Raw genomic sequence first — 25498 nt, 5'->3', positions numbered from 1 at the left:
GAAGTCGTTGAATCTCGATACCATTACTTCCCCGACGAGACTTCCCGAACTAAGGCTCGCTAACGTGCATCTTGCATGTTCCGTTGCGGAGCTATTACCGTGAAAAGTCCATGCCTTCCAGTTCCAGGTTCTGCTTGCTGACCGACATCTGCTAGTTCGATGGGCTCCCATGACCTTGATCCCTGCCACTGCTGCCGAAACTCGGGCCGTTTGCAGCATTCTCGGCACCGGTGTGCAGACCGAGAGCGGTATTCATCTTTACCGTGAGCTCTTGAATGGAACTTTCGAAATTCTTCTCGAGGTTCTTGAAGTCGGCTTTGAGCTTCTGGTTTTCCTTCTCAGTAGCATCGAGGCGTTTGGCGAGAGCGATGAGAGGTTCGTAGGTCATGGCCGGGAGGGTCTTGATCATGTTTTCTACGCCTTGGTATAGACGCAAGGCTTGGTCTGGTGGTAGGTCATTTTCGTTGAAGGTCAGAGATTTCTGGTTGCCTCGTGCTAAACTGCGGGCTTGGGAACCAAAGAGGCCGATTGCACGCTGACCACCAGTTGGCGGTGTGAAGGGTGCAGTTGATGGAGTTGCTCGGGAGGAGGCTTCTAGAGCTTTTCTGGGTGTCGAGAAGCCGGCCTCGAGGGTGGCCTTCGTTCTCTTCGTCGGCGTGGGTTCTGGAGTGCCTGGGAACTTCCGCTTCAGGGCGGCGTCCTGTGACATAGCAGCAGGAGGAGTCTGGCCCGGGGTCATGATATCTCGAAGGGTGTTGGAATCGTTCCTGGCTTGTGATGATGAGTCTGACTTGGTGTGTGAAAGATCTGCAGTGTTGTAAGGTGTAAACAAAGTCCGTTGCTTGGTCTGTGCCGTGGCAACCGTCTCAAGTCGTGATGGTGACGGTGATGGAGGCGACTGCTGGCTGAAATAGTATTGCCCACTGTCACATTCACTTCCAATGATCCGATCACCAGCATATGTACTCCTGTATTGCTTCTGCCCAGCTTGTGACGAGACAGCCGACGGTCTGGCGCCATCTCTCGATTCACGACTTGCCACATCCGCCGTAGCATCATTGTTGGTTCGTGGCCGACGCCTACGACTCGACTGCTGCTGTCCACTGCAGTCATCGCAAAGATATCCTCCATTGGTCCCGATAATGCTTTTCGAACACAGTCTGAAGCTCTCATAACAGCTGTCGCAGATCGTCACGCTGGCATCAGATGAACGACCGATGACATCTGACGGACTGCTTGCAAGTGATGATTCTGAGCCTCTCACATTCCTCGTAGAAGAATCATACGAGCTCATTGTGGCCCAAATGTCGCGGAGTAATGTAGCGATCTGATTCTGCAACGCGCGGGCACGGCTCATGTTGGAAGGTGAGGCATTGTCGGAAGGAGGTTGAGAAGCCTGTCCTTCTCATGCTACAATAGACTGGGGCCTTGTCGTCAAGGCGGCGAGAAGCAATTTTAGCGAATCTAAATTCAGCAAAGAGGGAAGGTGCTGTCGTCAAAATCTGGCATGCATGGCAATCACGCCGGCCAAAGAAATGCGCTGCATCGATACACAACCAGAATCAGAACACCTTTCTGCCACGTACTGCAGACTCATTCTCCTGTCTTAGTTTCTATCTGTATCAGCAAGGAACAAAAGCGAAAGAGTTGCAAACGACCCCATACCGTCTGTGTGGCACCAGCAGCACCGTGCTCACTTGGGAACACGCTAAAATTTTAGCGCAACGGCTCCAGACTTGATTAATTACCAGCTCAAGCTCACTTTGAACATCGTCGGAGCGACACTGCAACAACCGCCTCGTCGACAACACGATGAAGAATCTCGCGGTGCTCGTTGCCTTGCTAGGTGGCATCGCTGCCATGCCGACAATTGACTTAGTAAGTCTTGTCCTCTCACCTCACTGGCCTTCAGCTGATACTTGTCAGAGCAACAGCATTGCTTTCCCGAACAAGATACTACAAGCCGGAAACATCACTTGCACTCAAGATGAGATCCCAATCGAAATTGACACAGCCGCTGATGTCGCGACGCATTTCAACCAATTCTGCCACTCGACAAAGTTTCCTGCTTCTCTTGCCAGAGGCGCTTCTCTCATGGAGAGCTATGAGATCGGTATCGCGGGCAAATTTGCTTTCTTTGGCGGTAAGTCATGCTTTGAATCCCTCGTGTGGCGTGAGCTCAAGTTGTGCAGTCGAAAATCTCTGGTGCGACGATTCATTCGAGATTACCTCGGAGTTTTGCTCATCCACATTCGAAGACATAACAACCACGTGCCAGAAGGATAAGGATTTGCCAGTCGGCTTCCTGGGAGCTGGTATCTCGGAGTTCACCTGCGGGCGCATTGGGTTCGACGTAAGTTTCCAGCAACAGCATCGTTCAGTATGTGTAACAGATGGACTGACATTCCTTCTGTGGTACAGCCAAGCTTGAGCAAGCCTACATCCGGTAAAGCTGCTCTTGACTCTTTCCACGGACTTAGCAAGCGCAATGCTAGCATCACGTCCTGCCAAGGCTGTCCGCAGTGCACTTCTCCCACGTCTTCGTGTCGACCACCGAATTGGATGAGTTGCTCGGACGAGGAGAGAGCTTGTCTGCTCGGTAATGCTTGCGAATACGCAACTTGCTTGATGGCCGGCTTTTGCCTTGGCTGTTCCTGAAGAAAGGTCTGAGACATGAGGTCATGTATGGAGTTCACGACGGAGTGATGGCTGTAGGATTGCACCTGTGGAGTGGTCGAATCGCGACTGCAGGATACCGAGCATTAGAAAGTCGAAAATAACGAAGTTGACCTTCGTACCATGCATGCTTCATGCTCGACCGTCGTTCGTGCCGTCTTTGCGAAGGCCCGCGGCCGCATTTCAAAGGGTCCGTGCGGCCATGTGGCTATGCCAATGGCACCTGCATTATTGAGGTGAGGCGCACCTTCTTGCTGATGCCATGCTGTAAGCTGCACGCACTGTCAGAACCGAATGTGAAGTTGAACAATGAACCGCAACTTCCGCTTTTGACAATAGCGAGCCGCTGCCATTGTTCGAATGGTATGAGCGTCTTCGAAAGCTCTTTCTTTCTTTGGTAGCTTTTCCACTTCGAGAACTTACTGAACACCTCCTCACAATATCCAGAAGCGTACTGACGGCGCTGGATCGCCGCTCACCAACACAACATGAACAGCTCACCAAACCCAGAATCGCGTCTGGCCATGGAACCAAGATGGCCTCTGGGCATGCCGACAGCCGCCGCAAACGGATCGATGCAGGTTCCAGCGCATCAAGACCCGTACGCCAGATTGCAGAAGACATTCACACCCACATACGAGAAAGCGCCGGCCCGCATCAGATCAGGACCAAATGTGTACCCGCCGCCGCAACTGTTACCACAGCCTTTGCATCCAGCCGCGCATGCCCCATCTGCACAATTCCAAGCTGTGCCAGGTCCTCAGCAACGTTTTTACAATCCTCCAAGTTATGCATATCCGCCTGCTCCAGCGCCAAGATGGCCACAGCCACAGAACGCGCATTACGAGCCGCTAGGCTACATCAGCTATGACCGCCAGCATCAGCAAAGCATCCAAGACCATGCTCCTAGATATGATCAAGTTGCGCCAAGAAGTGTCGAAATAGCTCAGCCCAGCCCATCACCAAGAGATCCTGTAACAAGACACGGATCAGCTCGATTTTTCAAACATGAGACACTACCTCACTACCGTCCTCAGAACATACCCCATTTGGAGACACAGGCAGCTCTGTCGAGTTTTTCCGCCTCAGTAAGACGACCAGGCAAGAGCCATCATTCTCCGCAGGCCGTGCCAGCAGTGCAGGTAGGGTGCGAAGAACCAAAGAGTAGCTCCCCGAAGACAGTAGAGCGACTAGGCAAAAGCCAACGTTCCCCGCAGACCTTGCCAGGAGTGCAGGCAGGTTGCAAAGAACCAAAGAGTAGCTCCACGAAGAAGAGGAAGCTCATCATCAAGCCTCCCAAGCGCCCACTTGAGGAAAGTGGCTCTAACAGCATCAGGGCAGCCAAGCGGCCACGTGTAGAGGGCGAATCCTCCCCATCTCGCCCGGGCGCCGACAACAGCTGCATGCAGGAGCCCGTCGGCAATGGAGCAACTCCCGAATCAAACGCAGCCTCACCTGATTGTCACCAGCCACAGGAAGCACCACAACCAAGGCCCAGCACGCCTCAAGGGGGAGCAAAGAGAAATTCACACGAAGATTTTAGGCGTGAAAGTGCCAGCAGTGATGAGGCCCAAGGTTCAGAAAGTACAGCAAGTGTTGGTGATTCGGGCTCAACAATCACTCCAGATACTTCGCCAGAGGACATGGCCCGAAGTAGACACATGCCCACGCCGCCTTCTGAGAAAGAAGATGACACGCGGAAGACCCCACGCATCAGCCAAGACCACAGCGATTTGCAATTCTCTCCAAGGCTGTACGGTCGTGAACAGCCAAAGCGTGCCGCTACAAAGAAGTACCAAGATGTCGCAACGCCACCGAAAGCCAAGAAAGTTTTCAAGACAATTCCACGAGACCGAGAAAGCGCATCCGATGTCGTGGAAGTGCAATTGGACGGCGTCTCTGACGTGCAGGCAGTCGAGACCGGAGTCGCAAAGAAGCGACCAGCAGGAGACCATAAGAGCAGCACCGCGAAGCGAGCCAAGTACGACCTAAACTCCCAAAAACCTTCGCTGCAGGACAGACTGCGACCAGCAACTCGATCGCATTCGACATCCAAGGTGGATCCACCAAAGCAGTCAAATCCAGCATCAAGCCCAGAAACGCATCCCTCAAGGCCACCGGTGTACGACCAGCGTGGCACGCGTGCACCAGTGCGTGACAAGCATAGCGCCGACCGGTACGTCGAGGCTGTGATCAGATCTTGTGAGGCGCGTTTGGCCAATGCACGGACTCAAACAGTGCATACCAGTTCCGCTCATCGTATTGTCGAACTGTTGAGAAAGGCAGAATTTGCCTCCGAGCGAGAAGCGAAATTTCTGTCAAGAGATGAAGCTCAGGTGGAGACTTCGGCCAACGAGTTTTTCAATGGTCCGATCGTGACCGAAGGGCAACAGACATTGCCCTTGCAATCTGTCGAGCAGTTTTTGGGAGAGTACTACGAGCCAAATGCCAAAATCCACATCCAGGATAGTTCTGTCAAGGTTGCTAAGAGCTTCATTGCAGTGCGACCTGTGCGTGTTGAGCAGGTCAAGGAGCGTCTTCTGGAGACCCAGACCGAGCCTGAACAATTGCCCTGGAATTGCCTTGAGCTTGCCACTCATCACTCTGATGGCTTGAGGCCGAGCTTTTTGCAGAATGAAGACTGCCGGCTCCTCACCAAACTGAAGATTCCAGATTCGGCAGACGAAGCCCGCCGGAAGACGTATGAACAAGGCTACAAAGAGATTGAGACCTGGGCCCTCCTAGCAGAAGCTGGCGCGCTGACCGAACCTCATCAAGACAGCCACGGATACAGCACTTTTATTACAGTCAACCAAGGGGAAGTAGGCTTCGGCTTTCTATCGCACCCAACTGTTGAGGAGCGTGAAGGTTGGCGCAAGCATCCCCAGCAATTTACCGGGGGCAGATGGCGTTATGTTGTCCTCAAACCGGGTCAGACTGTGTATTTCCCTGCCGGTACAGTCCACATGGTATTCCGACTGCCCTCTGCTGGCCACACTCTTGCGTTCGGAGGCCATGTCTTACGTTGCTCGAATATCGTGCATTGGGTCAAAACTCTTATCGAAGAGCGAGATCATCCCAACATTACGAATGAGGATTTGCTGGATTCGTCTTCGGGATATTTGGCACGCGTCGAGCGCTTCGTGACTAGGGCATTGGAGAATGGTACGGCGGAGAAGTGGGGAGGGAAGGAGTCCATTGCAAAATTCTTGACGTTGAAGAAAGAGTTTTCGCGAAAGAGGCAGAAGCAGACAAGACGTTGATATCCATCACGGCAATCAAGAGTGATATGGGTTGTGACATTGCAGAAGAGGTGAGGTTCAAGACGCGATCTGCAGAGGGAGGAAAGGATTCCGAGGCTGTTTCGGATCCTTAATCATCAATACGAGAAATACGAGGATGAAGCGATGCTGGCATGAGAATGTGTTGTGGGATAAGAATGGGTTTTGGTACATAACACTGTCTTTCGACATTCGTAGCCTACGTGTATCAGATTGTATATGCAGCACGCGATGCAACCGTCCCTGTAGTATCTGACGCCTCTCGGGCACTATCTCTGCAGCTTTGCAGAAGTCTGTTTGTGCCAGCTCCAGCATTTCCCATCTCTGAGGAATGCACACTCATTGCAGCATGTAGTCTTGAGGTAATTGAGCATGAATTGCGGCGTAGGCCTGAAGTACGCCGCGTTATAGTGAACGGGGGTAGCTCGCGGGTGCAATACATCGTCTGCGAAAGACGTGACTTTTGACTTGGGTGCCAGTGATTGAGTATGTTTTTGCGCGGACCGGTACTCCATAGCTGATACCAAGTCGCTTGCAATCGTCAAGCATAGGGCCACAATTCCGCCCCCAATGAGCTTGACACTGGTCCAGGTCAAGCTGTGTTCATCACGCCTCGCCACTGGAAGATTGGCCTCACTGCTGCGGCTGGAATATGGATGCGATGAAAGTCTCGAGACCGCCTTCAAAAAGCTCATTGGCAACACCGACACCCTTTGGGTGCTCGAGTGGCGAGAGAGGACTTTTCACCACGTATTCCACGTAGAGCGTAGCCCAGATCTGGTGCAAGACAGTCCGCATGTTTCCCACTCGCGTATCGGTGAGCATGATGAGTTTGAGCTGTGTTGGCGTCTCGAAGTAGTGAAGCTTGTACTCTCCCGTCCTGTAAGACAGAAACTGATCGTCCTCTCCTCCAAGCTGGCGGACCATACGCCGCAGAGAGAATATGGTACCGAAAATGAGCTTGGCGTCATCTTCGGCCTTGAGAGCACGTCGCGCAGACACTGGCATCTCGCCATTGCTCAGGGCACTCTGAGCGGACGCCCGATTCTGAATGGCGGGAGGTGAGGTCCATCGCTTGGAGTAGATACACTCAGCTTTGGGATTCAGTCAGCAAGGTCTAATTCCAAATTTGCGGGAGGACAAAATGCCTCACTGTGTCGGTCGAAGATGTAGAAGGAGTACACCGACATTGCTGCCATCGAACGCGGCGGCGGCGGCGGCGGCCAGGTGATGCCGGGAAAATCTAGTTCTACCTCAGACTCATCTCGCAGCGCAGTTCCGAGGTGAACGTCTCGATGGTGGTGGTGGTGGAGGCGATGGACGAGCAATCGCCCTGCATATGTGACCCCAGCACTTGCAAAAGTCGACGGCAAGACTTGCGGTTGGGGGAGAGCCGCCGTGCCGTGCCGAGCAGTGGGGCTTGCCCCAAGCTGCACATGAGGCGAGGCCTACCTTAGCACAGGCGAATGGAGCTAGTCTTTCTTCCATATGAAGGAGGAGTCGTGGTGAATTCCTCCCCATAATCACCGAAGCTCTAAGTAAAAATGGCATGTCCACTCGCTCAGCTATAGTCCACTCCCCTCCCCGCCGCCATGACCGACGAAATCCCTAGTCCCTCCTCCAACATGGACCCCACCGCTCCGGGTGAGCATGAGCGTGAGCGTGAGCGTGAGCCTCACGGAGCTCTGGCCTTGGTCCCTTCTCACGGCATCAGCATAAATCTGCCCTCGCCGGCCACCGAGCACCACCACCCGCTGCCGGTCAGGCACATGTAGGTATTCTCGCTTTGACCGGCATACAGAGATGCTCACGCCCCCTGTGCAAGGTCTGCGCCGGCCTACCAGAGTCCTCTCCGACACCATCGAAGAGCCCCCTCGAGATCGAAAGGCGTGAAAGAGACATTGGATGCGCGGTCGCATTATGGCAGTAGCGATGACGACGGTGGGGCCATACATCGCATCAACCAGTACATTATCAAGCAAGAGATAGGCAGAGGTAGCTTCGGCGCGGTGCACTTAGCCGTCGATCAGTATGGCAACGAATTTGTGAGCCATTCCTGCCCAGTGACCGCGGTCTTGGCGTTCACATGTCAGATCAATCTTGGGGAGGCATATGGCTGATACTACGCATATGTAGGCTGTCAAGGAATTCTCCAAGTCACGACTGCGGAAACGAGCCCAGTCCAACCTGCTCCGGAAGCCAAATGCTGCTAGGAGACCGGGACATCTCGCTGCGGGCATTGGCTTCAACTCACCTCTACATCGACATTCCTCTTCAGACAAACTCAATGGCACCACGAACAATTCACTGGAGCTCATCAAAGAGGAGATTGCCATTATGAAGAAGCTAGATCATCATAATCTTGTGTCGCTGGTAGAAGTGCTCGACGATCCACAAGAGGACTCCTTATACATGGTCCTTGAAATGTGCAAGAAGGGCGTGGTCATGAAGGTAGGGCTTGACGAACGTGCAGAACCTTATCCTGAAGAAGCATGTCGCCATTGGTTTCGAGACATGATTCTTGGTATTGAATACCTCCACGCACAGGGCATAGTGCATCGGGACATCAAACCAGACAATTGCCTCATTACTCACGACGATGTGCTCAAAATCGTCGATTTTGGCGTTAGCGAAATGTTCGAAAAAGATGGCGACATGCACACCCAGAAGTCGGCAGGAAGTCCGGCCTTCATGCCACCCGAGCTGTGTGTTGCCAAGCATGGCCCAGTGAGCGGGAAAGCAGTTGACATCTGGAGCATGGGGGTGACATTGTACTGCTTGCGATATGGTCGAATACCTTTTGAAAAGTACGGGATGCTGGAGATGTACGAAAGCATCAAGAATGACGAAATACCGCTCGAAGACGAGACCGACAAATCATTCGAAGATCTCATAAGAAGATTGTTGGAGAAGGATCCCGATAAGAGGATCACAATGGAAGAACTTCGAGTATGTACTCCCTCTCATGGCTCTACCTTTGCTGACTTGGCATAGGAACATCCCTGGGTTACACGAAACGGCACCGATCCGATGATGTCTGCGGAAGACAATTGCGCAACTCTGGTGGAAGCACCCACAGAGAACGAATTGAACCAAGCTATCACGGGCAACATGGCACACCTTATGACGGTGATGAAAGCTGCCAAGCGTTTCAAGAAACTGATCTACCGGAAACGACCACAGTTCATGGAGGGACTATTCGGGCGCGAATCACGACTATCTGCAGCACCTACGTCGATGCGAGCCAAAAGCGTAGATGTGTCTGATCGGAGAGCGGTGGAGACAGCCCTTACTACTGAAGGCGTGCATAGAAACATGGAGGATGAGATCGTCAAAGCACCAAGCTTACACCGGCTCGCTGTGGACTCACCTTCGCCGCTTGATAGTACCGGCGGAGTCGTTGAGTCTCCAGCTTTGTCATATTCTTCGCAGACTCCCTCACAATCTGACGACCAAATCGAGCGACCACATCTTAGCACGAAAGCAAGCACGTTTCCGCTAGACGAACGGGGGAAAGGCCACGCCCATGATCCACTCGAAGATCGAATCTATCTCAACATAGGAGCTGGTGGTGATATGGACGGCATTGATGAGCTAGAAGGACCAATCGTCTGCGAGAGTCCGGGTGGTGTCGATGAAGACATCTACGAGGCTGCATACCAGCTTGAGATCAATCGCATCTTAGGGGACAAGGAAGCTGCTGATCTTGTCCTGAATCGAAGAGTCGAGCACATCGAGGGTCTCAGGCGCCATCCTAATGTGCTCAAGTCGTCTGTGAACCACGCCGTTGACTTTGCGGGAACTACTGCCAGTCGGGTCCATGCCAGAGCGCGGAATAGCGGTTTCGCAGCCATGGTCAGGGAGACGCGCACTAGGACTCGTGAATCTGTGAACCAAATCATTGACGAACGAGCGGCGCGTAAAGCAGAAGAAGCAGCGGTGGCGGCATCGAAGTCCACGCCGTCCCTCAAAATCGTCGAACCTGACTCTCCTTCCCTTTCAACACCTGTCAGACCTGGACCGGGGCCTATTGGCGGAGTCAACACACCACCCTCGCGATCTCACACGCCCAACAGTGAACGAAGGCTGCGAGACGCGGCACGACTGCAAGCAGGTCAAGTGCTAAAGGGTGTCGCCAGCCGACTTAACGAGAAAGCCGGCAGACTCGAGGCCAAAAGCGTGCAGCAGTACGAGGGGACCTGAGCTTGTGCGATGCCGCTGTATTCCTAGAAAGACTTCCATTCTTCAAGAGCAAGAGCGACATGTGTGCTCTGACTACCTACGGCATTAGAATGTATTGTGTGTGAAAACGAAAGCATTGGGCGGACTGGGATATACAGGTTGGCGCTGGTCGCTTATCATGGTATTGATTGACTTTGGAGTTGGTAATATGGCACATTAGCGAGGCGTTCCATTCTGATTCTTGGTGGGCGAAGTGGAGTGCATACGGAAGTTCAATTCAGATCGAGTATAAGCAATAAGAACGGAAGTGAATGATCAGTGAGATGAGGTTACTTCGATTTCTGTATATTCTCAACTCGGTCCTTGGAAGCTGCTTCAGCCTTCGCCTCCTCCAAAAGCTGCTGATAGTCTTCTTCGTACTGTTTCCATATCGCTGCGTCACGAGCGACCCTCTTCCTAGTGCGCATCACGGCTTCGTGGGCTATGAGCCGCCTGTCTGCTTCGATGATGGCTCCTGCCGTCATCACAGACATCTGCAGAAACCTGTAAAATCGTCAGTTTTGCCATGTCCCAGAGGAGGTCGTACGAGCAGGACATACACCTTGAATTGGACGGTCAAACCTCTGTAGACTGGACTGAAAGCATAGCCAGCGGCGCCTGCTAAGATCGAGAAAGCTCCCCACTGGCCGTCGTCAGCATTTGGCCGCCCTTAAGCGTAGCATCCATACCTTTGCAGCTCCGACCGCCGCTCCTCTCGCGGCTACCCAGGAGGCTTCATTGATCTCCTCATCCCTCGTGAGGCTCCCATGCTTCCGCACCATCACCGTGGACAGAATCGGGGCAATGTCATTGAATACCAAGATTCTTACCAAGGGAGATGTCGAGAAGCACGTGCGCGAATGCAGCTAGATCGGAGCGGAGGGGTAGTCTTCCGATCAGCGCATGGGCCAGGATGGCATCTATTCTCTCGGTGACGCATCGCTCTGCTTACTCAGAACGCTCAAAAAGTACGGCGGCGGTAAGGTAGATACTCACGGCCCACGGCATACGGCACGCAGCTCACCACCGCACTTTGATTCCTAACGCCTCAACAGCTATTCTGTGATCTCCCTGTGTTCATCTTCTCTCGCCTCTTCATCATCCTTTCCCCCTACGCATCTTGGTCGCACGAAGCTCTGCACACGACGGCAGACAGACCAGCTTCTCCGCCGCCAATGCCAATGGTGGACATCGATCCGCCGACAACGCCGCTGCAGCTGGTCTTGGGTTCCGATCTACACACCGCGAATCGCGACGCCAACGCCCACGCCCACGCCCACGCCTCGCCCTTCTACGCGACTTATCTCGCAGCTTCCACACAGGCGCACCAGCCGCTATGTGCTAATGTCGAGGGTTGGGGACCGCTGAGTCCCTACAGATACGACTTCACACCATGTTTCCTTGATATTTGGCTGCTTGCGGTATCGGCTTGGGGCCTGGTCGCTGGAGCAGCGGCGGTATGGTGGCTGTATAAGAAGACGACAGAACAGCCCGTGGCGAAGAATTGGCACTTTTACGCGAAGCTGGGCGTGGTCGGCGCGCTTTTGGCGACCACAATGTGCCAGGCAGCATTTCAGATTCAGCGATTCGATGGTACGTGGTACGAAGATATACGCTTCTGGACCACAATTGCGAATCTTCTCAGTTTGGGTGTGATTGGATGGGTACAGTATATTGAGCACTGGCGTTTGCGCTATGCGCACGGCGTGGTTCTGGTTTACTGGCTGTTCTTCAACATTGCGTTCGCTGTTAAGCTGCGCAGCTTGGTGTCTCAGCACATGCATAGCATACATCCCGCATACTTCGGCGTCTTCACAGCGAGCCTGGCACTGGGCATTGCAGAGTTCGTCCTAGAATGGCTTGTTCCGAAAAAGTTTCCGCTTACGATGCTCTGGGCGACGAAGATGAATGCCCTCTTGAGTATGCGGATATCTTCTCCTGTCTTACCTTCTCCTGGATGACGCCCATGATGAAATATGGATACAAGGAATACCTAACACAAGATGATCTATGGAATTTGCGCAAAGGCGACAACACCAGAGCAACCGCCGAGCAGTTCAATGAAGAATGGGAGCGACAATTGGAGAAGAAGAAACCTAGCCTCTGGATTGCTTTGATCACTTCCTTTGGAGGCCCTTACTTGGTTGGTGCCATCATCAAGACTGTATCAGATTGCTTGGCTTTTGTCAATCCACAACTGCTCAGGTTTCTTATTTCTTTCGTGGACTCTTACCGACCTGGCAATGAGCCTCAGCCTCCCATCAAGGGTGCTGCAATTGCAATCGCAATGTTCGTTGTGTCAGTGGCACAGACTGCTGCTCTGCATCAGTACTTCCAGCGATCATTCGAAACTGGCATGCGCGTCAAGGGTGCCTTGACAGCGTCTATCTATTCGAAGAGTATGAGACTCAGCAACGAAGGGCGAGCGACGAAGAGTACTGGTGACATCGTCAACCATATGGCAGTCGACACGCAGCGATTGCAGGATCTGGCGCAATTCGGTCAGCAACTTTGGTCAGCTCCACTGCAAATCACTCTCTGCATGATCTCGTTGTATCAGCTCGTGGGCTACAGCATGTTTGCGGGTGTTGGTGTGATGGTCCTCATGGTTCCAGTGAACGGTTTTATCGCTCGCATCTCGAAATCCCTTCAAAAGCGTCAAATGAAGAACAAAGACGCCAGGACACGACTGATGACCGAGATTCTCAACAACATGAAGTCGATCAAGCTGTACGCGTGGACGTCTGCATTCATGAACAAGCTGAACGCCATCCGAAACGACCAAGAGCTGCATACCTTGCGGAAGATTGGTGCTCTTACTGCCGTGGCCAACTTCACTTGGAACACTACGCCTTTCTTGGTGTCCTGCTCAACCTTTGCAGTTTTCGTTGCCACACAAAACAAACCTTTGTCGACCGATATCGTCTTCCCAGCTCTGACGCTGTTCAACATGCTCGGCTTCCCTCTTGCCGTCCTCCCGATGGTGATTACAGCGATAGTTGAGGCAAGCGTTGCCGTCAACCGTCTTTCCGCCTACTTTACGGCGCCCGAGCTTCAGGACGATGCTGTGCTGCGTAGCGATCCCGTGGACGCTGGAGAGGAGTCGGTGTGCATTCGAGATGCAACCTTCACCTGGAACAAAGATGAGGGGCGCAACGTCCTGCATGATATCAACTTCAGTGCTCACAAGGGCGAGCTTACCTGCGTCGTGGGCAGAGTAGGATCCGGCAAGTCTAGTCTGTTGCAGACCATGTTGGGAGACCTGTACAAGATCAAGGGTGAAGTGGTCATGCGTGGTACAGTGGCATACGTTGCTCAGAGTGCTTGGGTGATGAATGCCTCTGTTCGCGAGAACATTGTCTTTGGCCACAGATGGGATCCATCGTTCTACGATAAGACCATCCACGCTTGTGCGCTAACTGAAGATTTCAGCAGCCTTCCAGATGGCGATCAGACCGAAGTTGGAGAGCGAGGCATCTCTCTTTCTGGAGGTCAGAAGGCACGACTCACTCTTGCCCGCGCCGTGTACGCTAGAGCCGACATCTACCTCCTCGATGACGTGCTCTCAGCAGTTGACCAGCATGTCGGACGACACATCATTGACAATGTACTGGGAGCCAAAGGCTTGCTTGCCACGAAAACACGCATATTAGCTACCAACGCCATCCCTGTGCTTATGGAGGCACACTTCATCGCACTTCTCAAAGATGGCAAGGTACTCGAGCGCGGCACTTACGAGCAACTGATGGCCATGAAAGGAGAAGTTGCCAATTTGATCAGGACTTCGTCATCAGAAGAGCACATTGCAGATGACTCTAGTCGAACAAGCGGTATGGATAGTCCCTACTCTGAAAGCACCGTCTACATACCGGACGACCCAGAAGATGCAGAGGAGGAAGCTGAAGCGGAGGACGGTCTGACGCAAATGGCTCCCATTCGGCCAACTGGTAAGTCTTTTCATGTCTCGTGGCAGGTGGCACCGGATCGTTTTCCGCGGAGCATCGTTGCTCTTAGCGTACGATTGGTAGTTGCATGGCTCTGCATCACGGTGCTTCTGGAAGTCCGTGGTTGTTCTATGTGCACTCTCTTGGCTTTGCCGGGTTGTCATAGATCGCCGGTATCTCAGCAGACACTTCTAAGACGTCACTTGCGAACCTTCAAGATGAATGCCGCCGAGCAAATCCGTGATTGATATGCTCTGCGAGAGTGAAAGAGTTTGCGTCTAAGAAAGGCCTTTGATGCTGCTCTCGGGAGATTCAAACCGGAATCAGTGCTGACTGTGCCACAGGGAGCGGACCGATCGCTACGCGAAAGGATAGCAACATGACCCTTCGAAGAGCTAGCACAGTCTCCTTCCGCGGTCCTCGAGGAAAACTCAACGACGAAGAGGAGAATAAAGGCAAACTGAAGACGAGGCAGTCGAAGGAGTTCTCGGAACAGGGCAAGGTCAAATGGGATGTCTACAAGGTAAGAAGCATTTGTTTGCACGTGCAGGAGCCCGGCTAACCAAAACCAGGAATATGCCATCAACAGCAATCTTTGGGCGGTTGCAATCTTTTTGATCACTCTCATCGGCGCTAAAACGGCAGAGATCGGTAAGTGACTCCTCGTGCCATCTTGCGATGGACCTCGGGATGTTCAGAAGATGCTCGCATTGAGCGAACGGACATGCTCGGTGGATAAGATTTTCACCCTGGCTCTTTGTACAGCGCTTTACGAATGCACGATCGAGCTAAGTGACTAACGCATGCGCGCACAGGGGGCTCGGTCTGGCTGAAGGAGTGGTCTGAAGTCAACGATGCTTCCGGCGGTAACCCTCACGTCGCCCGCTACATTCTGATCTACTTCGCATTCGGCATAGGATCCGCATTTCTGGTTGTTCTGCAAGTAAGTTTTCTGCATCGAGGCGAGGTGATGTGGCTTTTTGCTAACAACCACACAGACTTTGATTCTCTGGATCTTTTGCTCGATCGAGGTGAGTTATCTACCGGGATAGCCGCGCTGTGCTCTCGTCGAGCTGCACGACACCCCGGCACTTGCACGCGTGGAGCCCTCAGGCGAAGACGGACCGATGCATGGCTAACGCAGGTTTGAATGACAGGCATCCCGAAAATTGCACGCAAGTATGGCGCATGCGATGTAAGTCAAGTGAAGATGCCGATGGAGAGCAGAGACCTGTGTATGCTAACCGACTCGTGCAGATTCAGAAGTCCGATGTCTTTCTTCGAAACAACACCGACCGGCCGCATTTTGAATCGCTTCTCCAGGTACGTCCGTGCACATGGTTGGTTTTTGGCTTCTGCCGCCAGCCAGATCCACATCTGCGAAGTAGCTATACAGATTGGCTAACATGATCTTAGTGACATTTACAAGGTACAGTACATCCACGTACAAGGAAGTGGTTATCTTCATTGGACAATGATGTTGCTAACGTGATGGTTCTCCTCATTTAGGTTGACGAAGTGCTCGCGTAGGTGCAGCCGGCCTTAGTGCCGATAGCGTCGTTTGAGATCTGGTCATTAATCGTTGTCTAGGCGAACGTTCAACATGCTGTTTGTCAACGCTGCAAGAGGTACGTATTGCCGTGGGGTGATCTGGATGTTAGCCTATGCGACTAACGTTGAATAGCTGCTTTCACGCTTGTGATCATTTGCGCATCGACCCCGATATTCGCAGTCCTGATCATTCCACTCGGCGCCCTGTACCTGTGGATTCAAAAATATTATCTCCGGACGTCTCGAGAGCTGAAGCGCCTCGACAGCATCAGCCGCAGCCCGATCTATGCCCACTTCCAAGAGTCGCTTAGCGGGATCAGCACCATCCGTGCCTACCGCCAGACCAGGCGCTTTGGGCTTGAGAATGAATGGCGTGTAGACGCCAACTTGCGCGCCTACTTCCCATCCATCAGCGCAAATAGGTGGCTTGCAGTGCGGTTGGAGTTCATCGGATCCATAATCATCCTGGCTGCGGCAAGTTTTGCGATCATTTCCGTCAGCGCTGGCAGTGGACTATCGGCGGGCATGATCGGTCTTGCAATGAGCTATGCGCTGCAGATCACGCAGTCCTTGAACTGGATCGTGAGACAGACAGTGGAGGTTGAGACTAACATCGTGTCTGTTGAGCGTGTGCTCGAATATGCTCGGCTACCTAGTGAAGCGCCAGAAGTGATCTTCAAGAACCGGCCCCCAAATAGCTGGCCTTCTAAGGGTGCTGTCTCCTTCAACAACTACAGCACCCGTTATAGGCCCGGTCTCGACCTTGTCTTGAAGAATGTCAGCCTCGGCATCAAATCTCACGAGAAGATTGGTGTCGTTGGTCGAACGGGAGCGGGCAAGTCCAGCTTGACACTGGCGCTTTTCCGAATCATCGAGCCTGCGGATGGAGACATTTCGATCGACAACCTTAGTACAAGCTCGATTGGTCTGAATGATCTTCGAAGCCGCCTGGCCATCATTCCTCAAGATGCTGCTTTGTTCGAAGGCACTGTAAGGGATAACCTTGATCCAGGGCATATTCATGATGACACGGAACTGTGGAGTGTGCTTGATCACGCTCGACTACGCGATCACATCGCGTCCATGTCTGGCCAACTCGACGCTCGCATCAACGAGGGCGGCTCAAATCTAAGTCAGGGACAGCGACAATTAGTGTCTTTGGCCAGGGCTCTTTTGACGCCCAGTAACATCCTGGTGCTAGATGAGGCTACAGCAGCAGTGGATGTCGAGACGGATGCAATGTTGCAGACGACGCTTCGATCAAACATGTTCAAAGATCGAACGATCATCACCAGTAAGTGAAGCGGAAGCGGAGATGGTTGTTGCTTATACTGACCGTTCGCTTCAACAGTCGCGCATCGCATCAATACCATTCTTGATAGCGACCGCATCGTGGTGTTGGACCATGGCCAAGTGAAGGAATTCGACACGCCAGCAGCTTTGGTTGCTAGTAAAGGCCTTTTCTACGAGCTGGTGAGGGAGTCAGGGCTGTTGGGACAGGTTGACATCAGTGGAAGCATTCAATAGAGACACAAGCCAGCACTTGTCGTTCATGCAAGCTATACGCCACATGCGGGTTTGTTCCTCCGGCATGCATACTGTGCACACGAACGTGTCCTACCTTCATGCGATATGCTCATCACGTTGAGGGTGTCATGCCATGCGAGCGTCCTTTGTGGCTGGCACGTGCATGCATCAATTGTAGCACGCCACAGCAGGTGTTGTGCGATGCCACCATGACCCTTCTTCTGATCGCCATCGGGAGCATCTGATGGCGGCAGGGCAATGATGGCATTGCGCGGGCCGCCGTCACCCCCTGCTTTGTGCCGTGCTTCCCCGAAACACCTGCGGTCGCGCGGGCATGCCTTTGAGAGGTTTCGATGGCGCGGCTGCGGTTCGGGCGGTGCCGCAGGCGTCGGAAGTCGGAAGTCGGCCCGAGCCTGACTTAGCCCCACGATCTTGACGGAAGGAAGAAGGTCAAGGCGCCGATCGCGCTCCCGGCGATGACATCCTAGTGCGCAGGCCATGCTTGATCAGGAAATCGTACTGGCCTGTTTCTACTGTAGCGTGGCAGGCTCTCGCGCTGACCCATGACCAGTCGCGCGACGCGTACGAATAATAATGGCTTCACTTCACGATTCGAGGGAGGTTGAGAAGGGACGGGTGGAGGAGCACGAAAGCACGGGCTCCACGAATACGATGCTACATGCGGGCGCCGAGCGCGGCATGCGCAAAAAGGCCAACACTTGCTGCTGCTGTGCGAGCCGGCCTATTCGAGTAACAAAGTCCCTCGAGCGCACAAGCACAAGCACAAGAATGCGGGCAAGGCTGAGGACCTGAGTCTGTTGCCGCACCGCCGTGCGCTGTCAGGGCCCAAGAATGCCGAATGCCGCGTCTCGATGCAGACTTCGCTTGCCCCCCTCACCACCACAATCTCCGTCCAGGCCCGACATGCAGCTACAGTATGTCGAACGCCTCTGCATTCTCTGATCACAGCATCGACCGGCTGATCGCGCTGCACCGTCGGTCCATCTTCCCACGGCTCCTCCCGTGCAGATGGGACTGGCTGAATCTCGCCTGCATGCGTCGACATTCCGAATCAGACCTCCCCAGATCGATGCCGATCATTGACTGGCCACATCACGGTGGATTGCGACACTCGCATCTTGCACATCGAGAGTAGCGTGACAAAGCGTCGGCGCTACGGACCAATTCTCAGGCCTGGATCTAGGTTGTTGAATTCGCGGCTGCTGCGCTGGCAGGCGCAACACGATATTCGCCAGATGGCCCGCCGAGTCCGACCAGCGACCAGGCCAGGTCCGTCGTGATTCATCACAGCATCCCACGGTTTGCTTTGCCTTGCCCTCCACCCGATGCCCGACGCGCTTCTTGGCGTTCGCCAGCCCTGTCTGCCGTTCTGGTCACGGTGCTGCTCTGGTGACATTATTGAAAGCAGCGGAGTCCGCCCGATCTCAGAAAGACCAGGTCTCACCGGGCGAGTAATAAGCGCACGCAGCGGAGCAGCCCTGCGCGAATCTGCTCGATTTCCTGCTCGCACCGACATTCGACCTGGCCACACCGTCTCTTGTCCTCTCAAAGATGACGAACACTGGTCCACTGGCTTGAGAGCAGGGATACATCGACAGGGCTCCACACCACCGACAGATGTCAAGACCGGCTGCCATCCACACGAAGAGGCTATCTCAACTGGAGGAGCCGCCTGGCGCCATCGAAAACCTTCTTATTGATCCCATATCCCTCTCTAGTTCCGAGAGATCTCACACCGTGCTCAATCCAGAAGATCAATTCTCATCCAGTCCCTTCTGTCATACAAAACATTTCCAATCAGATCGTTTCTGCTGGAACCCAAGCAGTCGTTACAACCCTCACGACACCGACAATTTCCTGCCTACCGACTGGACAGCTCCCTCTCACCTACCATCGCAACGGTACCGCTGCAACGAATCAGTTCATAGCATCGTTCATGCTGACACTCGATAACAGTCTCTCAACGGCCTTCACCACTTCACGAACCTGTAAAACAGCTGCTCGCCAGACGACCTCACGATTTGACGACAAATTTTCTGCCGAGGTGGACTTACGTGACTAGATGCCAAGCGAGATCTGATCTAACAAACCAGATTGCCGCGAAGCTTTGTTCCAACGATCCTGCCTAGTTCCTGGTCAAGGATCCCATAACCATCCTTACTTGTCGATCGACCTGCACTGAGTGAGACGCCATTCAAGAATGGTTGTCTTACACGACCGAAGCCAGGCCGAGAAGCGTTCAATGAATCAACCCGCATTTGATATCGCTCTCGAAGAGCAGGTATGAATCGAGATTGACGACTTACTCCAGACCAGGCACTGATGTTGTTCCAGACCTTTGAGCAACGAAGAAATGCTCTCGAGAGACAAGCCTCAGACAACAAGAGTGCATATGTTCTCGTAGCCCGTGATGAGCAAGGCAATGTGCGAGTCCATGCTTCCGCAGGCATCAAAGGCTACCTCGATGAGAACCAGATTGCGTCTCAATACGCACAAGCACTCGAACTTGCAACCAACGAGTCATCTACCATGGATTCTCAACGAGGAACTTTGATCTCAGAACCACACGGCATCGAAGTTGAGAGTGATGGAGGCGACGCCGACGTGATGACACCAGTCATCCCCTTACCACAGTTTAGAATCAAGGGCCGACGTATAATTCGTCCAACGAGGCAACGTGGCCGATCCATGCTGCGTCGGGATGCCTCTCGATTCTCCTGTGCTCCATATCCACGTCCAGAGCAGACTGTTCGAGAGCCAATTCCGTCAGACCCAGAAGATGAGCCTGCGCCTCCCGTTGCGCGACCGGCGGCACGCAAAATGCTCAAGAGCTTCCGCATTGACAACTCTGAGGAAGTCACCGGGTTCTTGACTTCCCGACTGAAGAGAATGCAGCAGCTTGCCGACAAGAAAATTGCCAAAGCCTGGATTAAAGGGATATGCCCGAAGAAGCAAGCCAAGTTTCCATATCAGAACCAGAAGCGAAAGAAGGAAAATGGAATGGAGACCACTATCCCGGGTTGGTGGCCGACATCAGGTTGCCGCTTCATCGAACCCGACCATATTCGACGAGAAGGTATGTCCTGGATTTATCAGATCGAGCTCGATGGTCGCTGACATAGAGCAGAACGCATGGAGCTTTGCTTGCATCTGCTTCGTCTCCGCCCCACACCTGACCAGCTCAAGGCCTGGAACAACAATAATGTCGATCCAAACCCGACGCATGTCACAGAAGGCTGGACTGCATTTCTTAACGAGCTCGCGGGGCCTGAAATTTTCGACGATTTGCCGAAGGAGTCTCCTGAAAAAACCAACATGCGGCTTACTTTGATGGCACAGATGTATAACATTGCTCGCATGGAAGAAGAGTATCTTGACGGATCCAGAGGTAGTTTGTCTTCTCGCTGTGGTTCGAAATAGGCACTGACGACTGGCAGATGGCGAGGACCTGTTTACGTACGAAGAAGATAACGAAGATCGGAAGTCAATGGCTCCCAGCAAGAGAGCGCGGAGACAGTCCATCGCATCTCTCGACGAGCTCGATGAACGACGTTCAGAGTCAGTGAGCTGCACGAGAGTCAAGCGACTCAGAAAAGACTCATCTCCAGCGCTGCGGACCGGCTCCCAAGAGCGACGCTTCTCAGAACAGAAGCAGGACATTGAGATGCTCGATATACAGACCCCACAGCCAACACATCATCACACACTCCCATGCTCTGCTGCACTGGCCGACAGAGAACCGCCAAAATCACAAGAAAGCCTTCGCCAACAGGGGCCCTTGCCTGTCAAACAGCGAGCAAGGCAGACTTCTGACCACGACGTCCAGTGTCAACCTGGCTCTGTCAAGTACGAGAGCATGTCTCATGATAGCGCGCGACAATCAGACGACCAAGTTCATCTGTGGCGCAATTACGAGCAAAATCCTGGCGCGTGGGTCGACCCAAATGCATCTGCCCATTTCGGCCAGCAATTTACAGGTGTGGGGACATATCAGCCGCTGCCAGCAATGACCACCTTTCCTGGCAAGCAGAACTACGAGTTCCCACAGTACCATTCGCATGCTCAAAACCAGGTCCAGGTACATCAAGTCCACCAGGTACCGCAACCAGAGTTTCACAGCTTGCCTAACACGCCTGTCTTCTCTCCTTCCGGTCTGGTGGTGCCGATGCCTCTGAATATGCATCCGGTCTATCCAGAGCAGCATCTATCGCAGCAGTCGCCATATGGAACAACCATGGCACCCAACCACTTCTTCATGCCTGCTCACGCAGACCCGACAGTCGGGGATTTCCAGCCTCAGATGAACTTGCAGCAGTATCGTCCAGAGCAGGCTGACTCCGCTCAGCGTCACATCACGCCAATGCAATACCAGGGCATGCCTTTCACGCATCCTGGAACATGGAACGAGCGTCCTCAGCATCGCTGATGCAATTCATGAGTCGCCATTCGACTTTCCGAGTCATCGGTTTTGAAGCTCTTGTTTACATCCGTTCTTCTCGTCTAGCTTATGCAGACATACTGATTTCTATCAGCGTTCAAGCAAGCGTTGTGCTTCGGGATTTGCTTCCGTGGAATTTTCGTTTGGTTTTGGAGGCATTAGCTCATAACCGATATGCCCCACAACCCTTCATATGATGAAGCATTGCACAAATTGTAAATTTATACAGTTCCGGCTCCCTTTGTTCATAGATGAGATATGAGTGACGACAGATAACGATGATGGAGAATGGTGGGTTGGTGGTGGTGGTGGAATCGTGGATGGGTTCACCGCTGGCGGTATGGAAGAAATTGTTATATAGACTCGTCTGCTCTAGTAATCTTGGATAGATGGTATCGAGGTAATGGAAATAGGATTTGGGTCATCTCGAGTTTCTGTTGACGTGTGATGTTGCTGTAGAGGAAGGCGCGTTGAACTCTAAAGCGCCAAGGAGATATTGCGGGAGCAGCCGCTCGGAAGTTCGTCTCGTGGCCGAGCTTGGATCTTGAAGCGTTGCGCATGACAAAGAGAACATGTCGGACGTTGTTCTTTCAACACGAATCATACCTGGATCTCGATACTCCGCCGAATCTGGACTGTGTCGCAACATATAACACATGAGGGCCGAATCGCGACACTCCCACGTTGACGGCCATGTCGTCACTGGGTGGAAACACCCGCGGACGCGGTCGCGGCGGCGGTCTGAATAGAAACACAACGACAAATGGCGCGCCGACCGGACCATCAAGAGGGCGCGGCGAACGAGGTGGAACTACTACGCGACAACCAACTCGAGGTCTCTTTGGAAAAGCGACGCGAGGCGGAGCTGGGAGAGGCGCTCGAAACAATGGAGCAACACCACAGAGTCCTGGCGCAGTCAACTTCGTTGGACCTCTTACCAAGAAGAATCTGGAGCAGCGACGCACGGCGGTAAGTTCCACCCCAGCAAAAATCGACTGACAGGAGGCAATAGTGACTCGGTAAAACAGCTTCGAGAGGCCCGCGAGAAGGAGAAGAAGGCAGCCATTCGCGATGGCCTCATGAACGATCCGGACAAGTCGATCAAGCTCTCCGAGGCGATTACGATGGTTGCGACATGCCAAGATATGTGCCCGCAATTCGAAAGAGTCGACAGAGCGTACAAGAACGACATCGCAGATATGGAGAAGGTGTGTAGGACAGCATACAAGTGATCCGAAGGAGATGGGATTGACATCAGCCACAGAACCCCGACTCCAGCATGTACAGCGATGGCGAGATACACATGGACGAGGATCGCATGGTCAAGTCGTTCAAGCGATCTGCTGCAGGAGACGAATTGCCAATTCCTTCCGATTTGCGAACACCACAGACCCTACAACGAACTCTGGACTATCTCGTCAACGACGTTCTGGGAGACGACATTAGCTCAGATCACCTTGGCAAAGTACATGGCTTCTTGTGGGATCGAACACGAGCCATTCGCAAAGACTTCTCCGTCCAACAACTGACCAAGATCGATGATCTGAAGATTGCCATTCATTGCTTTGAACGAATCGCGCGGCTTCACATCGTCTACTTGCATGTCTTGGCTGTGCCTGGAGCGGTAGAGAAGTACAGCTACAGCCACCAGCAGGAGATCGAGCAGCTGGACAAAACGCTACTCTCTCTGATGCAGTACTACGACGATACCCGCAGCCGACTCAATTGTGAGAACGAAGCAGAGTTCCGTGCCTACTGCGTAATCTTCCAGCTTCAGGATCCTTCAACACCAGATCTAGAGGATCGCGTTCAAAACTGGCCACGACACATTGCAGGTGATCCTCGAGTACAGGAGGCTCTAAAGATCTTTGCTGCTGCATGTAATGCATCAGATTTGCAAGGTCCTTTTCCGAGTGGCAAGACAGCACAGGTGATAGCTCGGCAGGACTGGGCCAGGTTTTGGGATCTGATAGCTTCGAACGCGGTGTCCTACTTGATGGCTTGTGTAGCCGAGGTATACTTCAACTACGTTCGAGAAATGGCACTCAAAGCTATTGTCGGCGGTTCTGGAGGAAAACCCGGCAATGAGAATACATCCTGGACGCTGGACAGCGTATGGGATATCTTCAATTTCGACACAGCAGAGCAGCTTGACCATTTCTGCTCGCTTTTCGGCATGTCGCTCAAGACAAAGGACGACGGAACGCAGTACTTGTCCTTCAAGAGCAGAATTCAGCCCCAGCGATCTGGAGATGTGCATCAACAAAAGTCCAGGCTGGTCGAAGACAAGCGACAAGGGAGATCCTTACCCGCTGTCATTGATGGCTTGAGCATCAGAGCAGCCAAGGATGCTGCAAAGGTTGTTGACGACGAGGAAGAGGGAGAAGTCGAGGAAGAGATGGAAGATGCTGTCTCAGCAGGCGAAGGTGAGGAGGAATCAGATGAGGAAACACTCTTCGTGTCAGAGCAGAAAAAGGTGAAGTCCAACAAGCAAGGACTGGATAATGGAACAGCTGCGCCAGCTGCTGCAACTGGGTTTGTCTTCGGCCAGCCACCGGCGAGTTCATCTACTTCCAAGTCACCGTTCGCACAGCCAGCAGCAGGTCTCTCTGCATTTGGAAAGCCATCCTCAACTGCCAGTCCATTTGCTCCCAAACCGGCCGAGACGGCGACGAACGGACTCGGTCGGGTTCCTGGTACTTTTGGATCTCAAGTTGGTGCAACTTTTATGATGCCGACATCGACAACACCTTTGTTTCCCTCTTCAGCAACACCAACGACTAAACCAGCAACACAAGGACTTGGCATTAAGACACCTGCGATTACCTCAGGCACAAAAGCGACTTCAGCAGGCCTCTTCAGCGGTTTGGGTCAATCAACAAGCAATTCTGGCCTTTTCCCTCAGAAGACAGATACACCTACCACTGATCTCTTCTCACCAAAAAGCAATGCTGCTTCGACCGGCCTTTTCCCATCTGCAGCGCCGGCATCATCTGCACCAGAGCGTGAACGATCCTCGATTTCCAACACGCATGGCACATTCACTTTCGGAGGATTGGAAAATGCTGCCGCGAAATCGCCTCCCGAACAGAATGCCAAACCGGCCGTGCCTTCCTTCAGTTTTGGCTTAGCCGCAGGTGGCTCGAGCTCAACGGCTGCACAGACCGAAACTAACGCGAAGTCACAAACACAAAGCCAACCTCAACCTCAACCTCACAATACTTCACCTTTCGCCACATCACCGCCCTCACAGAGCGCGCCGGAACCCAGCGCGCCTTCTTTCAATCCCGGCTCCCTATCACCGAGCCGGCGCCAATCAATCAACGCTGGCCAGGACACACGACCCAAGAGGCCGTCTCCGCTGAAAGAATCATTTACAGCAGAAAACTCTGAGCAGGTCGCGCGTCCGGCAGCTACCAAAGCGCCGCCAAGAGACGCAGCGCCGATACCACGCACTCTGTCTGCTGCAGCGGAGTTTGACGCCATCGTCACAAGTCTCGCCAATGATCTCACTTTTGACCCCACCGCTGGCTTGCTGAAACAGTACGTAGACTACCACGTGCGCAGTATCGTCACAAAAGTACAAGAGGAGGTGTATTTTGAGCGCATCAACGCGGAAGCAAAGGACTACCGCAAATTTTCTCTGTCTCTGAAGTACTTCAAGAAGTGGCGAGCTGAAGCGCGCGCAAGATACCTGAGGAGAAGAGGCAACGAGTCAAGAGCCAGGAGACGCGAGAGGTTGACCAAATCGTTGGTTGAAAAAGGCGAACTTGATCACTGCGTGCTTGAACATTCTGTTCGGAGCAGTAGAGCATCATCCAGACGACCAACAGCACGTA

General features: G+C 53.1%; 8 protein-coding genes across 8 annotated transcripts; 5 read left to right on the top strand and 3 right to left on the bottom strand.

Annotated features, from left to right (window-relative positions):
- Positions 1 to 151: 151 nt before the first annotated feature.
- Positions 152 to 1357, bottom strand: MYCFIDRAFT_78679 (uncharacterized protein; the record flags this gene model as incomplete). Its single annotated transcript, XM_007928962.1, has 1 exon — positions 152 to 1357. One exon carries the CDS (start codon positions 1355 to 1357, stop codon positions 152 to 154), a length of 1206 nt encoding a protein of 401 aa, XP_007927153.1.
- Positions 1358 to 1419: 62 nt separating this feature from the next.
- MYCFIDRAFT_182968 (uncharacterized protein) lies at positions 1420 to 2611 on the top strand. The gene is made up of 2 exons (XM_007929220.1): positions 1420 to 1613; positions 1666 to 2611. The coding sequence occupies exon 2, from the start codon at positions 1813 to 1815 to the stop codon at positions 2284 to 2286; it is 474 nt and encodes a 157-aa protein (XP_007927411.1). The 5' UTR covers positions 1420 to 1613; positions 1666 to 1812; the 3' UTR covers positions 2287 to 2611.
- A 1726-nt stretch (positions 2612 to 4337) lies between these two features.
- Positions 4338 to 5939, top strand: MYCFIDRAFT_89959 (uncharacterized protein; the record flags this gene model as incomplete). Its single annotated transcript, XM_007929219.1, has 2 exons — positions 4338 to 4826; positions 5202 to 5939. 2 exons carry the CDS (start codon positions 4338 to 4340, stop codon positions 5937 to 5939), a joined length of 1227 nt encoding a protein of 408 aa, XP_007927410.1.
- A 651-nt stretch (positions 5940 to 6590) lies between these two features.
- MYCFIDRAFT_32995 (uncharacterized protein) lies at positions 6591 to 7147 on the bottom strand (the record flags this gene model as incomplete). The annotated part of the gene is made up of 2 exons (XM_007928783.1): positions 6591 to 7051; positions 7111 to 7147. 2 exons carry the CDS (start codon positions 7145 to 7147, stop codon positions 6591 to 6593), a joined length of 498 nt encoding a protein of 165 aa, XP_007926974.1.
- Positions 7148 to 7582: 435 nt separating this feature from the next.
- On the top strand, positions 7583 to 10160 carry CAMKK (Ca2+/calmodulin-dependent protein kinase; the record flags this gene model as incomplete). Its single annotated transcript, XM_007929673.1, has 4 exons — positions 7583 to 7728; positions 7783 to 8002; positions 8094 to 8906; positions 8952 to 10160. The coding sequence occupies 4 exons, from the start codon at positions 7583 to 7585 to the stop codon at positions 10158 to 10160; spliced, it is 2388 nt and encodes a 795-aa protein (XP_007927864.1).
- A 383-nt stretch (positions 10161 to 10543) lies between these two features.
- Positions 10544 to 10957, bottom strand: MYCFIDRAFT_103628 (uncharacterized protein; the record flags this gene model as incomplete). Its single annotated transcript, XM_007929218.1, has 3 exons — positions 10544 to 10682; positions 10739 to 10821; positions 10868 to 10957. Coding segments are annotated over 3 exons (312 nt in total), but the record flags the coding sequence as incomplete, so codon positions are not given.
- A 402-nt stretch (positions 10958 to 11359) lies between these two features.
- On the top strand, positions 11360 to 17279 carry MYCFIDRAFT_217193 (putative ABC transporter; the record flags this gene model as incomplete). The annotated part of the gene is made up of 11 exons (XM_007929677.1): positions 11360 to 12040; positions 12100 to 14125; positions 14467 to 14645; positions 14695 to 14773; positions 14938 to 15065; positions 15121 to 15153; positions 15280 to 15317; positions 15380 to 15445; positions 15713 to 15750; positions 15807 to 16967; positions 17025 to 17279. The coding sequence occupies 11 exons, from the start codon at positions 11360 to 11362 to the stop codon at positions 17198 to 17200; spliced, it is 4605 nt and encodes a 1534-aa protein (XP_007927868.1). The 3' UTR covers positions 17201 to 17279.
- Positions 17280 to 22687: 5408 nt separating this feature from the next.
- MYCFIDRAFT_118484 (uncharacterized protein) lies at positions 22688 to 23889 on the top strand (the record flags this gene model as incomplete). The annotated part of the gene is made up of 2 exons (XM_007929217.1): positions 22688 to 22869; positions 22938 to 23889. Coding segments are annotated over 2 exons (1134 nt in total), but the record flags the coding sequence as incomplete, so codon positions are not given.
- Between the last annotated feature and the right edge of the window lie 1609 nt (positions 23890 to 25498).

Source organism: Pseudocercospora fijiensis (genome assembly GCF_000340215.1).
Source record: "Pseudocercospora fijiensis CIRAD86 unplaced genomic scaffold MYCFIscaffold_5, whole genome shotgun sequence".
Taxonomy (NCBI): domain Eukaryota; kingdom Fungi; phylum Ascomycota; class Dothideomycetes; order Mycosphaerellales; family Mycosphaerellaceae; genus Pseudocercospora; species Pseudocercospora fijiensis.
This window is presented reverse-complemented; position numbering and strand designations above follow the sequence as displayed.

Bases quoted from the DNA above. Each gene is read 5' to 3' on its own strand.
- MYCFIDRAFT_182968 (XM_007929220.1), top strand. From the start codon at position 1,813: ATGAAGAATCTCGCGGTGCTCGTTGCCTTGCTAGGTGGCATCGCTGCC.